We start from the raw sequence: 18,587 nt of genomic DNA, 5'->3' as shown, positions 1-18,587 counted from the left end.
AAATTTGCGATTTGTTCCTTGGATTAATTACCAAATGAAACTCATGAACCGATAGTTTGTACTCCGTCACTGTCTTTTTCATTCACTCCATTGTTCCTGTGGCCTAAATGATTTGAGTTTTACTAATGGAAATCTAAAACAATTTAAATTATACCAGTTCTTTCCATATATAATTTTACTGCAAGTTCGACTCCGTTCATGACTTATTCTCGGATCTTTTACTTTCAATCATATCTAATATTCAAAAATATCTCATTTTTATTATTTTATTTCAAAGTTTGATATTAAAAATTGAAATTTTGGCAAACTGGTGGAAAGATGCTGCGAAAGATGCTACAGCATCTCGTACCAGTACAGAACACAATAGACAAGTTAAAAATAAATTAAGTGCAAGAAGATAAATAAGACAGATCATTTGTTAACCCAGTTCGGTGCAACGTCACCTAATCTGGAGGATTACCAATCCAGGAATGAATTCACTATAATAGCTCTAGTTCAAAGCCCTCGACCAATACTTGACTAAGTTCACAATTTTGGAGTTGCTTACAAGCTTCCTCCAAGTACAATACTCAACTCATTACCTATAGGTTTCTGAGTGAGGACATAGTGACCATCTCACAACCCGAGTGGTTCACTTACACCAACTCTCCTAGAGAGTGGCTCAAAGACACGAAACCCTAAAGACTACATCTTGATGAACAATGGCTTCGGTGCACAAATAGGTCTGAGTCTTCATGTATTTATAGCCTTGAATTGTCTTGATGTGCAAGCTAGGTTTTCAGACCCTTATAACTGGAGTATTACGGCCAACCCTAAATTAATTTAAAAAATATAACTTATTTTTTGTTTCACACAACAAAAACAAATTATATTTTGTTTTAAATAATACAAAAAGCCTTCCAGAAACTTGAGGAGCAAGACTTCAAATAAACAGCTGGAATCATCTTCATTGGCCAGCTCACAAGATTAATTTCAAAAATATATCCAGTTTTTTTTTTCTTTACGCACAAAAACACAAAAATATAATCAAGTTATATTTTTGTTTTAAATAATATTCCTTAAGCCCACTTCCTGAAGCTTGGAGAACAAGGCTTGTTTTGGTTAGACGCACATGCTTGCATATATAATTGAAGCAAATCTTTACTGAGATTTGAAATAAAAATTCTGCACGAAAACAGAGCATCAGGATGCTGTACGATGATGCTACAACATCTTGTCCAACATCTGGCTATAACTTGTTTTTGCAAAATGTAGCCAATATAAAAACCTCAACAAAAATGATTTAAAAAAATAGTTTTCATAAAACAAAATTGCCAAACAATAATTACTTGCATATATGTTAACCAACATCATTTTCAAACAATACCATGCATTTATTGAAACCAACTACAAACACAAATTGTTATCACAATACATTGCAATTGTAATTCAAACACACTTGATGGATTAAAAAAAAAAAACATTTTCTTATCACAGTATCAATGATTCCTAACATGGAAACTTTGATTTGATCTCATTTAGCTTAACTATAACATCTTTTATCAGCATTCGATGAGCAGGAAACTCTTCTGAACATGCAACTCCAATTCCAGCAAACATCACCAAACACTTTTTGATTTTGTTTTCAACAATTCCTGTTTGATCTTCAACAAATGGCAAAAGCAAATGTGAATCTACTATCTCAAGGATTCCTTCTGGAATTTTCATCTTGCAAAATTTGTGTAGGCTTAGATTCTCATTAAACATGTTATTTGTTGGTCTCTTTCCCGTGAGCATTTCTAACAGAAGAATCCCGTAGCTGTAGATATCTCCCTGGAGTGATACTTGACCACCTGCTCCATACTCTATCAACCAAACAATTTCAAATATTTAGGAAAAATTGAACAAAATGTAACACTTTAATTAAAAGAATTTGAATGAGATTATTGTCAAAGTCAGGACTAAAAAATTTGAGTGGCATTGCTAAAAAAGTAATTACTTTAAAATAGTACACGTTGTAATAATTTCTATCTATATAATCTAAACAAAAATAAATTATGATGGCTAACAATTTGATGGATAGTAATAAGCAAGAGATATAAAGAACTTACCAGGAGGAACATATCCTATAGTTCCCTTAATTATTGTGGAGGAACTAATTTGATCATTAGTTGAATGTCCTATCCCTCCATGAATGAGCCTTGCTAAGCCAAAGTCTCCCAAGTGGGCTATAAAGTCGTCATCAAGAAGAACATTGCTTGGCTTAATATCACAGTGAACTACGGCTTGCTCTGTATCATTGTGTAGATAATCAAGTGCATGAGCTACATCAATAGCAATGTCTACCCTTTTTGTGAAGCTGAGATTATGATTTTCAGACCCTTCAATATCCTGCAACAAGTTTTCTAGAGTTCCATTCGGCATGAACTCAAACACAATAGCCTTGAAATCATTGCCATTATAATCAACACTTGAACAACAAGTTAGGACCTTGACAAGATTCCGGTGCTTCATATTTGCTAGAGCTTTGCATTCTGCCATGAAACTCTTTGCTGCTCCACGTGTTTGAAGATTCAACACCTTTACAACAATAGGTCTTTCAAAGTGGAGAAGTGATCCTTTGTAAACAGATCCAAAGCTTCCTGCTCCTACCAAGTTAGATGAAGAAAAACCATTGGTTGCTTCATGTAATTCACCATAAGTAACCCTCAAGTTCCCGTTTTGCAAAGATGGTGAAGATCGTAACCTTTTGGTTTTTCTCGTAAGGAAATGGACAGTTATAAAAGCTATGAAAGAGAACAAAATCCCACCAATTACACTAATGAGGATAAGTTTCTTTTTGAGAGATTTTTTGTGTTTCTTGGAAGGCGCCCTAAAACATTTAGGAAGCTTCAATTGAGGTATCCCTCCACAAAGATTCTTATTTCCAGTTAGTGAAATTGTTGTGACATTGCTAAAGACACCTCCTAAGGGAACCTCACCATAGAGATTGTTAAATGATAAGTCCAACTTATACAAATATGTTAGATTTTCTAGTTCAAATGGGATTATGCTTGACAAATTATTGCTAGAAAGGTCTAGGATTTCAAGTGATCTTAAAGAGGAGCCCAAGAACAAAGGTATAGTTCCATGGAAGAAGTTTCCACCCAACACAAGATGTGCCAAATCTATACAAGAAGCTAAATCGTTAGGAATTTCACCAGACAACTTATTTAAGCTTAGATACAACTGTGAAATATGTTTCAAGTTACCAAACTCTGAAGGAATAGGGCCGGTTAAGGAGTTGTTGGACAAGCCAAGATAAATTAAACCATCTAGATAGCCAAATGTTTGAGTGGGAATATCACCACTCAATTTGTTACTTGAAAATTCTAGTTCTTGCAATTGGGTGCAATTTCTTATGGTAACTGGAATGTTTCCTTCCAATTTATTGTTAGATATATCTAGTGCAGACAGCACAGTAAGATTACCAATGACCATAGGGATGTTACCAGATAATTTGTTATAATGGAAGCCCAATGCTACTATATTCTTGAGCATTCCAATGGAACCTGGAATTGTTCCCTCAAGAAAATTGTATCCAATGTCTAAGACAGTCAAACCAGTTAGCTCTCCAATTCTTTCCGGTATCACTCCATGTATTTGATTATCTTCCATATGAAGCAAACGGAGATTGGTGGAAAAGTTTCCTATAATGTTCGGCAACACACCACCAAATCCATTGTCAAAAATATATATCTTTGACAATTGAGTACAGTTGGTTAGCGATGAAAGAAAATCCAAATCATGAGCTCCTCCACTCCCAAAATTATTACTTCCAATACTAAACGACTCAAGTTTATTTAATTGACCCAAAGTAAGAGGTATTGACCCAACAAAAGTATTGTATGATATATCCAACATTATTAGTTCAGTGAGGTTTAATAATGAAGACGGAAAAGTTCCACTTATATTTTGGTTGAGTCCTACCAAGAAAACTATAAGATTGGGAAAAACAACATTCAAATTTTTTGGTAGACTACCGGAAAGCTTGTTTGACCCAAGAATAAAAACTTCAATATTTGATAGGTTATAAAGAGAATGAGGGATTTCACCTGACAAATAATTTAAACCTAGATTCAGTTGTTTCAAACTTGACAACATACCCAAAGAATAAGGTATGCTTCCTTTCAAGTGATTTTCTAAAAATGTTAATTTTTGGAGTGATGAAACATTTCCTAGGGAAGATGGAATAGTACCAACAAGTTTATTGGAAGCGAGATTCAACCGAGTAAGTTGCATCATTGAGTCAAACCATGTCGGAATTCTTCCACTGAGTCGGTTGTTGTGCAAATGAATTACCTTGATATTCGTGCAATTTGTGAGCTCCATAGGAATCTCGCCATGAAGATTGTTGTTGTTTAAGTTAAGAACTTGCAATCGCTTTAAACGACCAACTTGACTTGGAATTTCACCATACAAGTTAACATTTGTAAGTTGTAGCATTCTTAGAAATGTTAGATTTCCCACGGATGATCCAAGAGTACCACTCAATGTTTGATTTTCCAAATGCAAGGCAACGACTCTCATATGACGACGACCACATGTAACACCCTGCCATTCACAGAAATGTAGAGACTCATTCCATGATGGAAGAGAATCTGGTGCACCATTTGTAAGCTTTTCTTTCAATGTAAGCAAAGCAAGTTTATCTGTCTCTGAACTCAAAGATAGAGCAACTGTTGCTAATGGCATGTAATACACCAACATTTGGCTAGCAAAGCAGAGAAGAAACATCATAAAAATTTTCATTTTGTTATTGGAGTGTATAGGGAGTATATGATTAGATATATAAAGAGTGTGTGTGCACTATATAGATATAGGTGAGTGATTTATATTAGTATAAGGAAATCAAATTCCACAAATAGATATATTATATTCCAAATGTGGGAACAAGGGTTACCCCACTAAAATTAGATTCCTCACGGGCATGATAATGAAATCATCATATATGTACTCCAATTAGTCAAGTGAAGGAGCCTTCTACGAATGAGGGAGGAGAGAACACCAACATTGACCGGGGAAGATGGAGAAAAGAGTTGAATATTAATTTTTTTTATTATCAAATGGTTAGTCGTTAGTATATTATAATGTTATGTTATGACTGAATCTTGAACCTCAAATTCTTTAACCCTTAACCTTTGTTAGGATATGAACTTTCGAGAAAAGAGTTAAGGTCCCGTTTGCATTAACTTATTTTTGAGCTTATGCAAATAGCTTATGCAATTTTTATGTATTATTATAAGTTTGTCAAGGTAGTTTATGATAAAATAGCTTATAAAATAGCATAAAACCTAATTTATATTGCATAAGCTCAAAAATAAGCTAATCCAAACGGGGCCTATGTATAGAAAGGAAATATAGTTACTTGCTCCATAAAGCCAAACTCAGATTAGGTGCGGTTAAGAAATTCATGCAGTTACACAGTTAAAGTGTTGATAACTATTTAATTAAGATCAGACAGTTTTAATTTAAGTGGAGTATTTTTAATGCTATTAAATAAAAAAAATTGCTTTTTTTAAATGTTTGATCTTAATCTGATGGCATGAGTGTACTAAATAACCAAGCATATAATCCATTTCACCAACTTTTTTTTTTAAAAAATAATTTTAATAACGATTTTCATTCATTTCAATAATTGATAAAGTATACCAGATGCAAATACAAATTCAACGTTGCTAAAAACAAAAAGGATGAATCTGCGAGCAAACTCACAACATCCAAGTTAATAGCATATAACGACAAAATGCTTACAGATAGTATGATAAAATTAAAGTCACCGGAATGTTCATGCTTCTAAATCTGCAACGTCGATGTCCAAATCATTGACTGAATTTGCAATTGATTGAAGATGATATTTCAATATGAACTAAACGAACACCACAACAAGACGAGAAATCAAACAACGTTGTACCAAGACGACGATCAACAAAAACGCCGCCATCAGACGACGAAATCACAAATACAAAAGAAAGCAACTAAAAAACTCAAACCATATGAAAATCACTTATTTAAATTAAAAACAAGAAAAAACGATGAAGAGAGGTGATTTTAGGCCATAAATAACCTAAACCCCCCCTAATCACTAGAGGTAGAAGATAACTCAAAGTGGAAAAATTAGGGCCAGCACATCGAAAGAGAGAGGGAAATTTTTTTTTCCTACCCCAACACAAATTTTTGAATGACGAAAATGCCCTCGTATATAAAGTAAAACCGTAAAAAAAAATTCATTTTCTACTCACATCTCAAAAAAGTGTTCCAGTGTTGTGAAAGAGGAAATCGAGAGAGTAAGTATGAATAACAAACCGGAACTCTTTTTTCAAGTGTTCCGGTGTGCATATTCATACCGGAACACTTCAAAAAAGAGTTCCGGTATTCTATTTCTCATCTGTTTCGCTTGTTAATATTTGCATGCCGGAATACTCAAACCCAAGTGTTCCGGTATGCATTTTTAAACTGTATTTGAATTTTTTTATTAATGAATGTTGTTTTTTTTTGTCAGTGGCGCGTATCAGAGGACGCGGTGATAGAATTAGGCGTTCCGAAGATATCGAACATGAAGAGTTTCTACGGCGCCAGGCGGAGGAGCAACAGGAGGAGGAGCTTGTGCCTGAGGTGCAACCTGTGGTGCAGCCTGTGGTGTGGCCTAGAGGACCGATTGATACTAGTCTTCTAACACGGTATCATGAGCACGTTGCTCGTCATGTATGGTTTGGCGAGGTAATCAATTTTTATTTATAGTTTTAGTTATAGTTCAATGAAATGTATAGTAGTAGGATGTATCTTATGATCAATGTCCGGGGAAAGAATTTCAGGTCAAAAATTATGAAAAAAATTCACTTAATGTTTTGGTAACACTCGTAACCTAGTATTATTTATAAATAGCTATTGCATTTGTTTTGTTCACTTACTTACTGCCTTATTGCATTTGTTTTGTTTTGTTCACTTAATTACTACACTATTCTCTGGTTTCTGTCACCCACAATATGACAAAAAAAGTAGTAATTGTGATAAACTTATTTACAATCCTTTGTCATATAATGTAGGAACGTCATGGACCAAGAATTGAATTAAAGATAGCATCTTTCGGTGGCAAATTGGCCGAATGGGTTCGTGATCAACATCCACCAATTGTTGAAGGTTGGGTGACTGCATCTGGGTTGAGTCCACTTGAGCGGACCAGTTTGAACAAGGTCGATCCGAATCTTATATCCGCATTGTTTGAACAAGGTCGATCCGAATCTTATATCCGCATTTGTTGAGAGATGGCACCCAGAGACATCGTCATTTTCACATGCCGTTCGATGAAATGACAATTACACTGGATGATGTTGCATGTTTGTTGCATATTCCGATTAGGGGTGACTTTTACACACCGTCATCGTTCACAGAGGAAGAAGCTGCGACACTTGCAGCTGATTTGTTGGGTGTCAATGTTCAGTATGCGGCCAGAGAGACAAGAAAACAGCGAGGTGTATATTTTTCTCAACAATGGCTATTTGATAACTATATAAGGCAGTGTTCTGTTAAGAATTATGATTGTGCTGCTAGGTCGTATTTGTTGTTGTTGGTCGGCTGTACTATTTGCACTGACAACAGTTTTACACGCGTGGATGCAAAATATCTACCGATGTTTAGTGTTTTGTCTACATGTGGTAGATTTGCTTGGGGTGCTATTGCGTTGGTTCAATAATATGATAACTTGAATGATGCTTCTGTCTTTACCACAAAGGGGCTCGCTGGGTATGCGTCACTTTTACAGGTATTTAATATCCTTTAAATTTGATGCATTTTTTCAAATGAGATAATTTTTTCAAATTATATGATATATTTTTTTCGTTTGATATTTAGGATTTTTATTTTTTTGTTTGTTATTTTTTTGATTCTATAACATGAAATAACGTGGCAAATTATAGTCTTCGAAGAGACTCTTTCTAAATTTCTATTATTCGAAAGACTAACATGATAAGAATCTAAACAATATGAGTATGTTATGTGTGTTTCTGCTATATGTAACTGTCCGTAAAAAGTGATGCATTATTATTTTTCAGCTTATTGAAATAATGAAAATTTTGGTTGTAACAGTGTTGGATTCACGAGTATTTCCCTACCCTTGGAAGGCGGGCTGAGTCTGGTCTTGACTGTGATATTCCTGGTGCGAGTTTACCTCGAGCTAGGCGGTGGAGGTATAGGCAAGGGAATGTGAAGCTTCCTGAATATCGACCAGTACTGGATGCATTGACCCCTGATGACGTGATATGACGTCCGTTTCAAAATCATAGAGCTGCACTTCCTTTTGACCTGGTGAGTATGTATAGTGGATATCTGCGTGGCTGCATGGTAGTTCGTTACTTGCCTGAGAGATGTATTAGGCAGTTTGGCTACGTTCAGTATATACCACCACCACCAACTTCAGCTCCTGCCATTGATGTTATTGATAGTGACTGGATCGGTTATGACATCGCTGTTGATCGGATCGTTCAGTCGACACGTCCAGCGACATATGCTGCTGAGGCTGCAGCTGATTACTTGCCGTGGTACTATATGATATCACATCCTATAGTATGTCGCCCTGTTGATGGACCGCATGGAGCACAACCAGTTCCATAGTATATGGCAGCACAAGATGATCCAATAGAAGCAGATGCACCAGTTCCTGCAGAAGATGACCTCCAACGCGAACGAAGATGGAGAGGTATGATTGGTTCCACGTTGGAGAGGTTTGTCTCGCGGTTAGATGTCGGCAGAGATGAAGAGGGATTTGAAGATCTTTTTTTTGCACTGGATGTGGCTCATGGTGAACATCCATGACTATTTTTTTTTTTCTTCGTGTTGTTGTATTATTAATTTGGATGTCGAATGAACTTATACTCTATTATCTGTTGTACTTTATGCTTCATTTCCTTGGATGCAAATTTTTTCTCCCTGACATGTTTTGAAACATTGTCACATTATGACGCATTTGTTTTGATAATAATGTGATGATTTCGTAGTTTCTGCTTAATCTTTGTTGCCATTTCATATATATTTGATACATGTGTTATATTGTCTGCTAAAATGCACTTTGTTCACCAGGAATACTACAAAACTTGTTCCGTGCTAAAATAATTGTATGCAAAATGTTAAAATATTTATGATCACTGTGGCAGTTTATTCTGTGTGGTTAGTTCATCCTGTTTAGCTTGAAGTTTTTTATTTTTATGTACTGAAATATCTGTTAAATCAATTTCAAGATATAAATATAATACATTGATATTGTTCCGGTAGCAATGCGTAGAACAAGGCAGATGAAAAAATATACATAAGAAGCAATGAAAAAGATGGCGCAAAAGCAATGAAAAAGATGCGTAGAACAAGGCAGATGAAAAAAATATACAAATTTTCCTTTCAAATTGTGAAAATAAAAGCTTGAAGGTTCAAGGTATGGGTTCAGTTTGTCTTACGAAGTTTGACAATCGTGAGTTTCTTTACACAATGTGAGGTATGTTTCTGAACTTAGATGCAAAGATAGTTGGTTCTACTATTGGTCATGCATCTATAACTAGTGGTGATTCTCATATTGTGGTTGAGTTGTGGGACTTCGGGTGGACCTGTTAGTGACATGAGTTTAGTTGGACTAGTGAACAAGGTTTACTAGGTGTTGAAATGAACTGTAATTGTTGGAGACTAACAATAACTTGAAGTATGTTTCAGAGGAGTTGAAGAGGTCTTGCGTGTTACAAGGTGGAAATCATGGTGGGTATACTTTGGTGGAAACTCAGTTTGAGGTGGAGTCTTCCAATAGTGGTAGAAAATCAACATTAGCTCTTGGCTATCTAATCGGAGATAGGGAGGAGAGTGGTATTGTTGAACCAAAGGGGATGACCATGGAGACCTTGTGGGTTACGTTTCAATTGTGGCTGAAGAAGTGCAAGACCTTGAGAGGATCTTCAGGGAGGCAATTGAAAGCAACAGGTGATCAGACTTGGTAACTTGTGAGACTGCTAGAGGTAGTTGGATACAAGGAGAGTTTGATGTTGCAGCTTGTGAAACCGCCTAAAATTCCAAGGTTGGTTTGGAGCCAAGCAAAACTTCGAGAGTACGGAAGGCATTCCGGGGTCGAAGAGTGGTGAAGGCTTGTAGGGCTATCGCAAAAAATCCATGGATAGTCGGAGGCAAGCGATTCTTCAGGAGGACGGAAAAGGCACAATCCGGCGGCTGAAGAGGGATGGTGGAGCTTGTTGAGCTATCTAAAATGCCGATGATAGTGGGGAACAAGCGTTTCTTCAGGGAGGTACGGACTTGACCAGTTCGGAGTCTAAAGAGGGTGCGGTGAATCTTGTGGGGCTACCTAAAATCCTATGGTAGTGGGATGCAAGATCTTCATGAGAGCGGAAGGCATTCCGAGGATGAAGAGGGAGGTACAATCCGGTGATCTTGAATAGAAGATTCAAGATGGAGAGAGCAGCACAGTGATAAGTGCCCAATTTGAGTTAAAAAGTATCATGAATTATGGGCACTTAGCAATACATTTATGAAGAAATTATGATTTAAAACCCTTTTTGATGTAAATATAACATTGATAAAGGAAAATTTAATCCCAAGACATTTTGTTAGGAATGGCTAGAAAAAGGCAAGAATTTGAAGCCTTCGCTCAGCGAAGCCATGGCGAGTTGCAGCGAACAAAACCAGTGGGTTCAGGGTCCATGGCGAAGATTAGCGAGCTTCAGCGAACAAATGATGAGTCAGGCTTTTTGCTACGTGTCAAGAAACCCCTTGCCTAAGTAACCTGTTCGCTTAGCGAACATCATTTCGCTCAGCGAACTTCACTGTCCTGAAAATCTATAAATAGCCTTCAGAAGCCATTTTCTAAAATCATCTCATTTTGTAATAGTTAAGATACGTAAGAAACACTAGTCTAAGAGTTTTAGAGGAGTTTTGTAAGGTGGATTCATCAATACACTTGAGAAATCAAGAGATGTTCTTCATCCCTTTTACTCCTTGTTCTTGTAAGTTAAATTCTACTATGTATAGCTAAATTTCTTGTTGTTGGGATTAGATGTAGTTATTTTGTGATCATGTAGTCAATTCAATCTCAATATATATGTTTTATTTATCAATCATTATGAGTGTTATCTTGTTTTAATCGTTTATTTCTTAAATTTGAATGGTATAGACATATATTGTTTAAATTAAGAGTAAAGATAATCACTTATTGAACTTCAAGGTTTAGACATAGATTTTGAGTTCAATAATCACTTTAAATATCAGATCTTAATGCTATTATGTCGATTAATGATTCGAGACATCGAACGTTAATAGATATAATAGATTTCACGGCGTAATCCGGACACAGATACGTTCGATGCGTGATATGTGATAATAATGATTGGTGAATGAAATATATATAGTGATGTTGATTGATACATGCTAACGAGATAACGAATCTAGTCCCGGCAACTTCTTTTTATCCGAAAGTTCTAAAATCTTTTTAATCAATCGCACTTTTATGTTTTCGAAACAAATCTTACAAAAACCCGCACTTAAAATCATGGAAATTGCAAATCACCGTTTGATATCACACTAGTCCCTGTGGATACGATATAACGAAAATACTTGCTTTTGTACTTTCATCAAATGGCGCCGTTGCCGGGGACTGGCGTTTGATATTGATAGTTTGATTATGATTTCTATCGTTTTAAGCAATTTTGTACTTTTTAGTTATTATTTATTATCCTTTGTGCACGCTAACTTGTCTGGTTAGGTTGTTTATGCGAGGAAAGATTTCTGCAGAGAATTTACTTTTTGATCCAGAAATCGAAAGAACAGCAAGAAGAAATAATAGTCAGAGAAAGAAAAGAAAACAACTAGCCAAACAAAAGAAGCTGCAAGAAGGAACTTCAACTTCTATTTCTTCAACATCCTCAATTGCCGAAGAGATGGCTGACGATCCGCCACGTAACGAAGGTGCCGGTATAAGGCCGTGTCACAACAGTCCACAGAGACTTGCTCACCTTGCAAGGCCTCCTAGAGGTGCAAGACAAACAGAGATGAAAACCGGACTCTTGCAATTGTTATATGCTTACCCTTTTACAGGTTTGTCACATGAAAATCCGTACAACCATTTGGTCAAATTCTATGAAATTGCCGGTTCGCTTGGTGCTCCTGAAGCGGAGGAGGAAGCGGTGTTCATGAGAATGTTTCCACATTCATTGATAGGAAAGGCCAAAGATTGATACCTTGATTTACCAGCTCAGGTTATGATAAGTTGGAATACCTTGGAAGAAAAGTTTCTTGATCGGTTCTTTCCACATCATAAATTCATGGAGTCAAAGACATCAATTGCGGTGTTTTCTCAAGGCTCCAATGAAACTCTATGTGAAGCATGGGATCAATACAAAGCAATGCTGCGTAAATGCCCTAACCATGGATTTGATGAACTAACCCAAATTCATATTTTTAGAAATGGTCTTTTGCAGGATTCAAAGCTCCTTTTAGATGCAACAGCAGGTGGTTCTCTTTTATCATTAAGTGCTGCAGATGCTACGGCTATTATTGAAAAAATAGCACTTAGTGATCGACAAGGTGAACGCAACAAAATTCAAAGGAAGCCAGGGATTCTTGAACTTGATACATCAGATGCTGTATTGGCTCAGAATAAGCTTCTTACCAACACGGTGGAGGAGTTATCCAAACAAATGTCAAAGTTGATGACTCTTCAAGAAGGGTCAACTAAAGCTAAACAGGTTGCAGCATGTGAATTGTGTACCGGAGACCATCCAACAGGTCATTGTCCTCCGTCTAATGAGGAAGTGAATTTCATGGGAGCTCAACAAAGGCAAGGTCAATACCAAAATGCTGGCTATCAAAGAGGGAACAATTCAAACTATGGCCAAGGTTGGAGACAAGATGTTGGTTCGTCGAATAGGCAAAGACAGTATGAAAGCTATAATCATCCACCTCCACAACAATCTCAACAAACAAGCCTAGAAGATACATTGAGATCGTTCATGGAGATGCAGTCCAAGCAAAACCAGCTGCAGCAGCAACACTTGCAACAGTTTCAACAAGAAACTCAGACATATCAAAGAGGGAATGATGCGGTATTAAGAAACTTGGAGACTCAGATTGGTCAAATAGCGAGGGAAATGTCCAACAACAAAAATCAAGGAGGTACTTTTGCAGCCAACACCGAACCAAATCCAAAAGAGCAATGTAAGTCAATAACAACTCGAAGTGGTAAGGAGGTAGGCAAGGGAATTGGTGACAACTTAAAAACTGAAGGGGAGGTATTGAAAAGGAAAGAAAAAGAGGGAGTAGAAGAAAATAATGAGGGTGAGTTAGTTGAAAATAATAATGAAAAAAATGATGAGCTTGAGGGAGAAAAAAGTGAGGAGAGGAAGAATGAAAAAAGAAAAGGAAGAGAAGAAAGAAACATTCAAAAAAATCCTCCGGTGCAACATTTACCTTATCCACATGCTCCATCAAAGAAAGACAAGGAAAGGCAGTATGCAAGGTTTCTCGACATATTTAAAAGATTGCAAATCAATATTCCATTTGCCGAAGCCTTAGAGCAGATGCCGACGTATGCAAAGTTCATGAAAGAGATTCTAACAAAGAAGAGAAAATATGATGATGATGAAGTTATCCAGTTAGATGCAAGCTGCAGTGCTATCATTCAACGCACTCTTCCAACAAAAGAAAAAGATCCGGGAAGAGTTACATTACCGGTCACCATTGGTAATGTAAATGTTGGAAAAGCTCTTATTGATCTAGGGTCAAGCATTAACCTCATTCCGTTATCAGTAATAAAACGGATTGGTGGTCTTGATGTTACCCGAACAAGAATGACACTACAGCTAGCTGACAAGTCAATCACACGTCCTTCGGGAATGGCGGAAGATGTTCATGTAAAGGTTGATAAGTTCATGTTTCCGATTGACTTCGTGGTGATGGATATTGAGGAAGATGATGATGTTCCATTGATTCTCGGAAGGCCTTTTATGAAGACAGCTCGTATGATGATAGATATTGATGACGGGGTGATGAAAGTTCGAGTACAAGATGAGGAAGTTAGATTCAATCTGTGGGAAGCTATGAAGCATTCAAATGAGAAGGATACATGTTTTAAGTTAGATGCTACTGATGAAGCCATCTTAGATGTGAAGAAGCAAGCACATCAACCTTCATCACTTGAACAAGCCTTAACTGAAAGTTTTGAAGCACTTGATCCTGAGAAAGAAGAGGAAGTTGAAAGTTTTCTGAAGCAGTTGGATGCTTTAAAGGAAGTAACTCCTTTAGAAGCAAAGATTGAGGAGCTAAAGAATGATGAAAAGCCGGGTGAAGTAAAGCTTGAGTTGAAAACATTACCATCACATCTCAAGTATGCATTTCTTGAAAAGAAGCCGGTGATCATTAGCAACTCATTGTCAGCTGATGAAGAAAGAAGCTTGATTCAAATCTTGAAAGAAAACAAAGAAGCAATTGGGTGGTCTCTATCCGATCTCAAAGGTATTAGTCCATCTTATTGTATGCATAACATTATGATGGAAGATGATTACAAACCTGTTGCTCAACCTCAACGTCGACTAAATCCAACGATGAAAGAGGTGGTGAGAAAAGAGGTAGTGAAGTTGCTTGAAGCTGGCATGATCTACCCTATTTCTGACAGTGCTTGGGTGAGTCCGGTCCAGGTGGTCCCGAAGAAAGGAGGAATGACGGTAATCACAAATGACAAGAATGAGTTGATACCGTCAAGAACAGTCACGGGATGGCGAATGTGTATAGACTATCGGAGACTCAACAAAGCTACAAGAAAAGATCATTTTCCATTGCCATTTATGGATCAAATGTTAGAAAGGTTGTCAGGTCAGGAATTTTATTGCTTTTTAGATGGTTATTCGGGATATAATCAGATTTCAGTCAATCCCGAAGATCAGGAAAAAACAGCCTTCACATGTCCCTTTGGTGTTTTTGCTTATAGAAGAATGCCTTTTGGTTTGTGTAACGCTCCTGCAACATTTCAGCGATGTATGCAAGCCATCTTTTCAGATTTGATAGAAAATTGTATTGAAGTTTTTATGGATGATTTCTCAGTTTTTGGTCCATCTTATGAGTTGTGTTTGAAGAACTTGGACACCGTACTGAAGCGGTGGGTTGAAACAAATTTGGTGCTTAATTGGGAGAAGTGTCATTTCATGGTGACCGAAGGCATTGTTTTAGGTCACAAAATCTCTTCCAAAGGCATCGAAGTTGATAAAGCAAAGGTAGAAGTCATTGAGAAGCTTCCACCTCCAGTCAATGTCAAAGGAATTCAGAGTTTTCTCGGTCACGCCGGTTTCTATAGGCGGTTCATCAAAGATTTCTCCAAAATTGCCAAACCGTTAAGCAACCTGCTTAACAAAGATTAGTCTTTTAATTTTGATAATGATTGTTTATCTGCTTTTCAAATTTTAAAAGAAAAATTGACAACTGCACCCATAATCATAGCACCAGATTGGAAACTTGATTTTGAACTTATGTGTGATGCTAGTGATTATGCGGTTGGTGCAGTTCTCAGACAAAGGAAGAACAAAATTTTTCATGCTATACACTATGCAAGTAAAGTTTTGAATGAGGCTCAGATTAATTATGCAACAACTGAAAAAGAATTACTTGCAATAGTGTATGCACTTGAAAAATTTCGTTCTTATTTGATTGGTTCAAAGATTGTTGTGTATACAGACCATGCAGCTATCAAGTACTTGATTACAAAGTCCGATTCCAAGGCGAGGCTTATATATCCGGTGGATGCTCTTACTACAAGAGTTCGATCTTGAAATAAAAGACAAAAAGGGAACAGAGAACTTGGTAGCTGATCACTTGTCTAGACTTGTGAATAGTGAGGTGACGAAACATGAACGTGAGGTTCTTGAAGAATTTCCTGATGAGAAGCTACTTATGGTGCAAGAAAGGCCATGGTTTGCTGATATGGCTAATTATAAAGCATCCGGATTAATACCGGATGATTTTAGTTGGCACCAGAAAAAGAGGTTTTTACGTGAATCTAATCAGTTTGTTTGGGATGATCCTTACTTATTCAAGATCGGAGCTGACAATTTGTTAAGGAGATGTGTAACCAGGGAGGAGGCCATAAGCATCATGTGGCATTGCCATAATTCACCATATGGAGGTCACTATAATGGAGAAAGAACTGCTGCAAAGGTTTTGCAGTCGGGGTTCTTATGGCCTACATTGTTCAAAGACACTTATGAATATGTTCAAAAGTGTGACAGCTGTCAAAGAACCGGCGGAATTTCAAAGCGTAATGAGATGCGCTACAGAACATTTTTGTTGTTGAAGTTTTTGATTGTTGGGGCATTGACTTTGTCGGGCCATTTCCTTCATCATTTTCAAATGAATACATCTTGGTAGCAGTTGATTATGTGTCAAAGTGGGTAGAAGCAGTTGCATCACAAAAAGCCGATGGTAAAACGGTGATCAAATTCTTGAAGAAAAACATTTTTACTCGCTTTGGAACTCCCCGTGTACTCATTAGTGATGGAGGCTCGCATTTTTGCAATTCTCAATTAGCCAAAGCACTTGAGCACTATGGAGTCAGGCACAAAGTTGCATCACCATACCATCCGCAGACCAACGGACAAGCTGAAGTCTCAAACCGAGAAATAAAGAAAATTCTTGAGAAGACAGTGTCCGCTTCAAGAAAAGATTGGTCGATGAAGTTAGATGAAGCATTATGGGCATATCGGACAGCTTTCAAAACACCGATAGGCCTAACACCTTTTCAGATGGTATATGGTAAGTCATGTCATCTTCCGGTGGAACTCGAGCATAAAGCCTATTGGGCTTTGAAGTTTCTGAACTTTGATGAGAATCAATCCAGAGAGAAAAGAAAGATTCAGATGCAACAGTTGGAAGAATTGCGGTGCCAAGCATATGAATCATCGAAGTTGTATAAAGAGAAGGTAAAGAGCTACCATGACAAGCGGCTCGTGAACAAAAACTTCAGGCCGGGACAAATGGTTTTACTTTTCAATTAGAGGTTGAAACTATTTCCGGGAAAGTTGAAATCAAAATGGTCCGGTCCGTTTAAAGTCCACGAGGTAAAACCATATGGTGCAGTCGTGTTAGAAGATCCAGTGACAAAAGAAACATGGACTGTGAATGGTCAAAGGTTGAAGCTATATTTGTTGGAACAAAATTGATTTAAAAAATGTTTGCCCCTAAATCTATAAAGGTTTTGATGATAACAAAGTATTAATAAACAATTGGAAGGACTAAAAATTTATTTTAAGTGCGCAGATATAAGCATCAGATAAGCTCTGAGTGAAGCTCAGAGGATGTGAATTCAGAAGTTCACAAGCGCTCAGAAGATGTTGGACTTCAGAAGTTACAACCTTCAGATGATGAAGTCTTCAGAACTTCTTGAGTGACTAAAGCTTCATCAACCTCTGAAGATCTTTTTGAAAGCTGTAAAGATTCCCTTTGCAAGTCAACTCTTCTACCAATGAAGAAAAGGACCTTTCAAGCCTGATCAGTTCAGCTACTCTCGTTTCGTCTGTCCTAACTTGAGAACGTGGGTCTTCAGACTTGTTAGCTGAATAAGGAAAGTCCACTCTGCAGTAGTCAAAGTATCTGAAACTCTTACTCAGTTTAGATACAAACAAACTGCATCAAGACAGACTGCTTGAAGACAAAAGATTATCAACTCCAACGGTTCTTTTTGCAACGTCTCTTTTCTGGTGGTATATATACTAGAAGGATCAGCTGCATTCATATAACAATTATTAAGGATTGAACGTGCGCTGAACAAACTCTGAATTCTGTGTATACAAGCTCTGAACCTCTTATCAAGTGTTTTTGCACTTTAGTCAAATACTCTGTATTCTTTGTATTTGCTCTCTTTAGGTTCATCTAAGAGCATTTGTATATTTTCATATACTTTACTATTACTTGAGGAAACTTAAGCTTGTGTGCTTAAGTGTGAAGTCTCTTGCTTGTGTGCTTGAGCATTGTTGAGAAGTCTCTTGCTTGTGTGCTTGAGCAGGTGTAATCTTGTGTGATTATAGTGAAATCCCTTGGAAGTGCAAGGGGACTGGACTACTCTCGTTCTGTGAGAGGAACCAGTATAAATTGCTTGTGTGATCTCTCTCTCTCTCTTAACTTGTTTTATTGTGTTATTTATCCGCTGCTGTTGTAGTTAAGTTAAGAACTTGAAAAAGTTTTAAACTTGACTAAAACACAATTCAACCCCCCCTTCTTGTGTTTTCACACCTTCAATTGGTATCTAGAGCTCTGGTCTGTTACTTTCACTTAACAGTGAGACAGTAAAGATCTTGTGAGAACACTATGTCTGGAGGAGACGATAGTAGTACTAGAACAACCGGTGAAGCCGGTGAGGCCAGTGGTGCTGGTGGTGGTCCTAGAAATGCCTTTGGTTTTGACTACTTAAGTAATGAATCACATGAACATAGTGGCAATAGAAAAGCCCCTATATTCAATGGTGATGCATCATTATTTGAGTGGTGGAAGGAAAGACTGTATAGCAATATTACTGCTATTGATCATGAGTTGTGGGATTTGGTTGAGCT

General features: G+C 37.1%; 2 protein-coding genes across 2 annotated transcripts; one reads left to right on the top strand and one right to left on the bottom strand.

Moving 5' to 3' along the window:
• Positions 1 to 1,352: 1,352 nt before the first annotated feature.
• Positions 1,353 to 4,944, bottom strand: LOC123921130 (probable LRR receptor-like serine/threonine-protein kinase At3g47570). Its single transcript, XM_045973547.1, has 2 exons — positions 2,091 to 4,944; positions 1,353 to 1,844 (listed from the first exon to the last, which is right to left on the bottom strand). Exons 1-2 carry the CDS (start codon positions 4,768 to 4,770, stop codon positions 1,489 to 1,491), a joined length of 3,036 nt encoding a protein of 1,011 aa, XP_045829503.1. The 5' UTR covers positions 4,771 to 4,944; the 3' UTR covers positions 1,353 to 1,488.
• A 2,368-nt stretch (positions 4,945 to 7,312) lies between these two features.
• Positions 7,313 to 8,628, top strand: LOC123922363 (protein MAIN-LIKE 1-like). The gene is made up of 3 exons (XM_045975086.1): positions 7,313 to 7,702; positions 8,104 to 8,204; positions 8,301 to 8,628. The coding sequence occupies exons 1-3, from the start codon at positions 7,313 to 7,315 to the stop codon at positions 8,626 to 8,628; spliced, it is 819 nt and encodes a 272-aa protein (XP_045831042.1).
• Positions 8,629 to 18,587: the final 9,959 nt, after the last annotated feature.

The sequence above is a fragment of the Trifolium pratense genome, linkage group LG4 (assembly GCF_020283565.1).
Source record: "Trifolium pratense cultivar HEN17-A07 linkage group LG4, ARS_RC_1.1, whole genome shotgun sequence".
In the NCBI taxonomy this organism is placed as follows: domain Eukaryota; kingdom Viridiplantae; phylum Streptophyta; class Magnoliopsida; order Fabales; family Fabaceae; genus Trifolium; species Trifolium pratense.
The sequence above is the reverse complement of the archived record's forward strand: the minus strand, read 5'-3'. Positions and strand labels throughout refer to the sequence as shown.

Coding starts and splice junctions, on each gene's coding strand:
- LOC123922363 (XM_045975086.1), top strand. CDS start 7,313: ATGCCGTTCGATGAAATGACAATTACACTGGATGATGTTGCATGTTTG. Junction 7,703..8,103: donor CTTGGGGTGCTATTGCGTTG/GTTCAATAATAT, acceptor TGGTTGTAACAG/TGTTGGATTCACGAGTATTT. Junction 8,205..8,300: donor CCTCGAGCTAGGCGGTGGAG/GTATAGGCAAGG, acceptor TCAAAATCATAG/AGCTGCACTTCCTTTTGACC.
- LOC123921130 (XM_045973547.1), bottom strand. CDS start 4,770: ATGAAAATTTTTATGATGTTTCTTCTCTGCTTTGCTAGCCAAATGTTG. Junction 1,845..2,090: donor TATAGGATATGTTCCTCCTG/GTAAGTTCTTTA, acceptor TTTGGTTGATAG/AGTATGGAGCAGGTGGTCAA.